The sequence below is a fragment of the Cryphonectria parasitica genome, assembly GCF_011745365.1.
Source record: "Cryphonectria parasitica EP155 unplaced genomic scaffold M406scaffold_1, whole genome shotgun sequence".
Taxonomy (NCBI): Eukaryota; Fungi; Ascomycota; class Sordariomycetes; order Diaporthales; family Cryphonectriaceae; genus Cryphonectria; species Cryphonectria parasitica.
In genome coordinates, this window is record NW_024468909.1 from 7,340,900 (window position 1) to 7,346,968 (window position 6,069).

Sequence of the window (6,069 nt, forward strand, 5' to 3'; positions counted from 1 at the left end):
GTAATGCTATTCCTTTTACTATATTGCTTATTAGCAGCATTGAATTTCATAGAACTAGTATGCATAATGCTGCTTTAAGCTATACTGCTATATTAACTACTATTCTTATTTTGAAGTTTCTTGCTTATATTAGCTGAAAATCTTCAAATCTAGCTTTCTTTCTTCTTAAACTTCTCTATTTATTATTCATACAAATAGTTATTAATGTAAATTGCTTAATTAGAAAATATTACAAAGTTCTCTAGCTAATTCTGCTTGAAGATCTTATTCTTAATATTATCTTTGAATCTCTTATAATAATGCTTTATAAGATTCTTGTTCTCTTACAGAAGTTGTACTAAGAGTTGCTTAAATCTAATTGTATAAGCAGAAGCTGATTTGGTTTGCTTGAGATTCATAAGCTGCTAAGCTGTAATGCATTCTTCATTGGGATTATTAAAGATCTCTTTGAAAGCTTTCTCAAAGCTTTCAAAGGAATCGAATATATTCTTAATACTCTGGATATGTATATTGGAGTTATTCTGATGCTCTAAGTGATTATGCAGAGAAGATTTGTATTAGATGAAAGTATCTTTTTCGAAATAAGTTTCTGCAAGAATAACTTTCTCAGATTTCTTAGTAAACTGAGTTTCGTAGTACAGGAAATATGCTCTGCAGTGAATAAGGAATCTATATAGTATCTTTTGATTGCTGTTATATATAGCAAGCTTATTCATCTTGTATACTTTTCTAACACCATTGATAGCTATAAAGATGAACTGCGCTTGTTAAGCTTATTAAGCTAGCTGAGCTTGTTAGTTAGCGATGGTAGCGCTCTAAGCCTGCTGTTGCTTGCGCAGATCCTGAATACGCTGGATAAGCTAGTATATCTAGTTAACCAATTCCTCCTAAGTAGGAGCGCGCGAGAACAAAAGGATTTCTGGAGAAGCTATCGTATTCTGTATTGCTCAAGGAGTAATACTGAACCATTCTTAAACAAGAGTTGTCAAAATATAATAAGCACTGCAGCAATCCGAAGATTTCTAAGTATATGAAAGAGTTTATGCTAACGAAAGCAGTGCTAAGTACAAGCTTTGAGTATGGAAATACAACTGGGGTAATCATGCAAATGTTCACTGCCTTTGGAGCTATCAGAGTAGGAGAGTAATCTGATACTTAGATTAACAACTAAAGAGCTATATACGAGATCTATCTAATGGGAATAAATGTGTTCTTATATATTCAGCTCTTCATTATAGCTCACCTAGCTCACTGTAATCCGTGATCTGCATCATAATGATCCGTGATCTGTATTGTAGTGATCCAGTGAGCAGCTCACCTATATTATCGTAATCCAACCCTAACCCTTGCTTATATAATTTCTGGTGGTTGTCCGATGTTGGGTTGTGACACCTGGTTCCTTGTCAGCAGGGCCTGTTTCGTGACCTGCATGTTGAATGAGTTATAATATCACTATGGAATTTGAAAAGATTATTCTTGCAGGAATTCGTTTCGAAAAAGATGCTCTTATCTAGTACAAATCTTCTCTGTACAACTACTTAGAGCATCAGAGCAACTCTGATATACTGTAATGAGCACTGCAGCAATCCGAAGATTCCAAAGTATACAAAGGGAGTTTATGCTAACAAGAGCGGTATTAAAGTGCTAAATCCTTAAATATGGAACTATACAAATCTCAATAAGCAATGCAAGTGTTTACTGCTTTTGAAGCTATCAGAGTAAAAAGTAATCTGATACTTAGATTAACAACTGAAGAGCTATATACTGAATCCATCTAATGATAATGAATATATTCTTATATATTCAGCTCTTTAGTTCTAACTAATCTAACTATATTATAATTTCTTATAGTTATTCCTCCGAATATATTGATTATATTCATAGCTAATATAGTTGCACTAGCAACCCTAATCCGGATTATATAATCCTGATTAGTATTTAATATTGGATTATAATATCTAGTTTCTTAGTTAGTAAAGCTTATTCTGTAATCTGCATATTGAATGAGTTATAACATTATCTCCCTTCTATTAGTTGTTATTCTCAACAATCTTCTGTAAGTATTCTAGCAAGTTCTTCATATGCATGATCTTGCCTTTCTGATTAAGATATTGAACAGAATTAACAAATCCTGTATTTGCAAACCTTCTTCCGTTCCAAAGAATATCCAAGATCGAGATCTCTTGATTTCCTGCTTCTTGGAAAATTTTATTGAGATGCTCATCTATTCCTATTGCAAGGATTATAGTTTCAAGTTTTGCAAGGTATTTCCCGGAGATTCTTCTCATTATATCGAATACATTCAATTGAGCTGCTCCAAGTGTAATGTTATAAGCTCTTTCTCTGAGAAGCTTTGCAATATTGCTATTCAATATTGAAAATTGGAGAATGAGATTGAGAAGAGGGAGATTGAGCTTTTCTGTTTGTGCTAATAGAAGTAAATGTGATTCGAGAAGATGAAATATGCTCTGCGTTGTAGTATTACTTGTATGAAGAAATTGAATTATATGAAGGCTGAGGAAGCTGAAGCTGAGAGGGTGTGTATTGCTGCTGAAGTGCAGGCTGTAGTGGCAGAGGAATCTGCTGTTGTAGCTGAGGATTCTTTTTTTGAAAGTTTCGATTGGAACTTCGTGGACTTGGGAGGTTCTGTAGTAGATTAGTCGGGCTTTCTGAAGAGTGAGGTTCCTGAGGCAGAGCGATTGTTTTAGGTACTGGTTTTCTTTCTTTTTCAATATTCAGCTATCTTTTTCTAAGTATTTTTAATGTTTTTCTGCGGTTTTCAAGAATTTTCGCTTGCTAAGTAATCTTTCCATTTGATAAGATATTCTCTTGTATTGTTTATGCTTTTGTGCTTGAGAATCTTCTCTATCTCATATTCTGATTCATTGTTTTTCACTTCTGCTGTATTATCTGTTAGTATTTTCTGTACTGCTAGTTCTAATAATAAGATGTAGAAAACTGAGTATATTCTCATTTCATGAGATAATGCTAATTCATAATTAATCGAAAAGATTTGTTATAAGATTTTGAATAGTTCTAACTTTTTATAATTGAGTTTATTGCTAAGTTTTGTTATTTTGATATTTTTTCGAAGTAGATAGATTTTATTTCTCTTCTGTAGGATTAGTTTCTCAATTCTTTTGAAGTTTGTATACTGCATTATTCATTCTTGAATGAATTGTAATTCTGATTGAAGTTTCTTCTGAACTTTCTTAATCTTCTTAACTTTTTTATTTGCAGCTTCTGCATCTGCTTCTGATAATGCTTCATAATAAGCTGTTGAATTATATTTATAGAATATAAAGAATAGTGATTTCTTTGTTATGCTTATATCTGCATTATTATAAGCAAATTATGCAAAAGGCAATAGATTAATTTAGTTATTCTGTTTCTGATTAATATAATATTGTAAATATTATTTAATAACTTGATTTATTCTTTTCGTTTGTTTATTTATTTGTAAGTAAAATGCTATAAATATTCTGTAGTATATTCTAAGCTGTTTTATAAGCGAAATTCAAAACTTTGAATTAAACTTTTTATCTTTATTGGAAATTACTTCTTCTAGCATGCTATAATTAGCAATAATCATTCTGAGAAATATATATGCAAGTTCTTCTGCTGTACTGCTTTTCTTGTAAGAGAGAAAGTAAGCATACTTGCTCAGTTTGCAAATTACTACTAAAATGCTATTATATTGCATCTTAGTTAAGAGTTCTTATAAGAAAAGTAGCTTAATAATAAAGTTTAAACTGATGAATTGCTAAATAGTTGTAAGTACTGATAAGGAATGCAGTAGTTTGTAAAGCTTATATCTTTTTGCTTTATTCTTCTTGCAGCTATTACATTGTTATAGAATATTCTTAATTCTTTTTCTAAAGCTTAATAAGTTTCAATATCTTTTAATATATTCATAAGTTGCTTTAATTTCCTGATATTTGTATGCTGGTATACTATATATATTCTTGATATAATTATTTTATTCATTTGGAATTATTAATTCTGAATTCTTTTCCGAAAGTTCTATTCTAAGAGCAGCATTCAGTTCTCTATATGCATTGATGAGATTTCCTGATTTATCTTGAGCGAAGATGTTCTGTATATTCAAGGAATCTGCATTTCGATGATCTGATTTTCTGCTAAAAGCATCTGCTTGTTCATTCTTCGAGCTTTTGCAGTATACAATCTTGAAGTTGAACTGTAAGAGAAATTCTGCTTATCTAACTTATTGCTTATTTAAAATCTTGGTTGTTATGAATATAGTTAGATTCTTATGATTCGAGTGAATTATAATCGGATGCTGTATGCTAATGAGGTAGTATTGCTATTTCTCGAAAGCTTTTACTATTGCTATGAGTTTCTAATCAGGGATTCTGTAGTTGATTTCCGAGCTATTCAATGCTGAAGAGGAACCTTCCTGTAAGCTTTTTGAGTTCATTGTTCACGGGAGACTCCGGTGAACCGTTAGATTGTTCGTTCTAGCTTAATCTTTCTATTGCTTGAGAAGCGTTTTCGGTATTATTTAGGTATTTATACTAATAATCAAGAGAGTATTATCCTTTATTCATTTCTTTAGTTATGGTATCTGATGCAGATAATGAGGAATAGCGAAGAGCATTGTTGCTAAGCTCTTTCTTTAGCGCTTGAATACTCTGTTTTACAATATCAGAGCAGTCTGAGTTGCTACTCATGAGAATGCTGAGTATGCATTCTCATTCTGCTATTGCTATTTGTTTGCAGCGCTAAAGCTTCTGAGAGAATTATTCTAATCTTTTCTTATTTGAAAGATATATTAAGCAGTTATTATTATAGCAGAATGTTCAGCTAAGATTTTTATAATCAATAGAGTTTAATACTTGCTCCAAGAGAATGTTTTTGCTTAGTTAATTGAATTCCTATTATTAAGCAATATTCATCTAGCATTCTTTCTGAATTAATTGCTATTTATTCTTTCGAGATTGATAGCAATTGTATACTATGTATTTCTATTTGTTGCAATTATAGCAAGTAATACTGCTTTTCTTGCTATACTGCTTGTTAGCTGTATTGAATTCTATAGAACTAGCATGCATAATGCTATTCTAAACTATACTGCTTTATTAATTACTGTTCTTATATTGAAATTTCTTGCTTATATTAGCTAGAAATCTTTAAATCTAGCTTTCTTTCTTCTTAAACTTCTCTATTCATTATTTATATAAATAATTATTAATATAAATAGCTTAATTGAAGAATATTACAAAATTCTCTAGCTAATTCTGCTTAGAGATTTTATCTTTAATATTATTCTTGAGTTTCTTATAATAATACTTTATAAGATTTTTGTCTTTCTACAGAAGTTGTACTGAGAGTTGCTTAAATCTAACTGTATAAGCAGAAGCTAACTTAGTCTGCTTGAGATTCATAAGCTGCTAAGCTGTAATACGTTCTTTATTGGAATTACTAAAGGTTTTCTTGAGAGCTTTTTCAAAGCTTTTAAAAGAATCGAATATATTCTTAGTACTTTGGATATATATACTGAGATTATTCTAATACTTTAAGTGATTGTATAGAGAAAGCTTATATTAGATAAGAGCATTCTTTTCGAAATGAGTTTCTATAAGAATAACTTTCTTAGATTCCTTAGTAAACTGAGTCTTATAATGCAGAAAATATACTCTACAGTAAGTAAGGAATTCATGTAGCATTTTTTAGTTGCTATTATATATAGCGAGCTTATTCATCTTGTATGCTTTTCCAGCGCTACTGATAGTTGCAGAGATAGATTGCATCTGCTGAGCTTATTGAGCTAGCTAAGCTTATTAATTAGCGATGATAGCGCTCTGAGCCTGCTATTATTTGCATAGATTCTGAATATGCTGAATGAGCTGATATATCTGATTAATCAGTTCTTTCTGAGTAGGAGCGTACAAGGATAAAGGAGTTTCTGAAGAAGCTATTGTATTCCATATTGCTCAAGAGGGTAATACTGAACTATTCTTGAATAAGAGTTATCAAAATGTAATGAGCACTATAGCAATCCGAAGATTTCAAAGTATATAAAGAGGGTTTATGCTAACAAGAGCGGTA

General features: G+C 31.0%; 2 protein-coding genes across 2 annotated transcripts; both read left to right on the forward strand.

Annotated features, from left to right (window-relative positions):
- Positions 1-2,081: 2,081 nt before the first annotated feature.
- M406DRAFT_248713 (uncharacterized protein) lies at positions 2,082-2,378 on the forward strand (the record flags this gene model as incomplete). The annotated part of the gene is made up of 1 exon (XM_040916558.1): positions 2,082-2,378. One exon carries the CDS (start codon positions 2,082-2,084, stop codon positions 2,376-2,378), a length of 297 nt encoding a protein of 98 aa, XP_040782386.1.
- Positions 2,379-2,447: 69 nt separating this feature from the next.
- M406DRAFT_248350 (uncharacterized protein) lies at positions 2,448-2,660 on the forward strand (the record flags this gene model as incomplete). Its single annotated transcript, XM_040916525.1, has 1 exon — positions 2,448-2,660. A coding segment is annotated over one exon (213 nt), but the record flags the coding sequence as incomplete, so codon positions are not given.
- Positions 2,661-6,069: the final 3,409 nt, after the last annotated feature.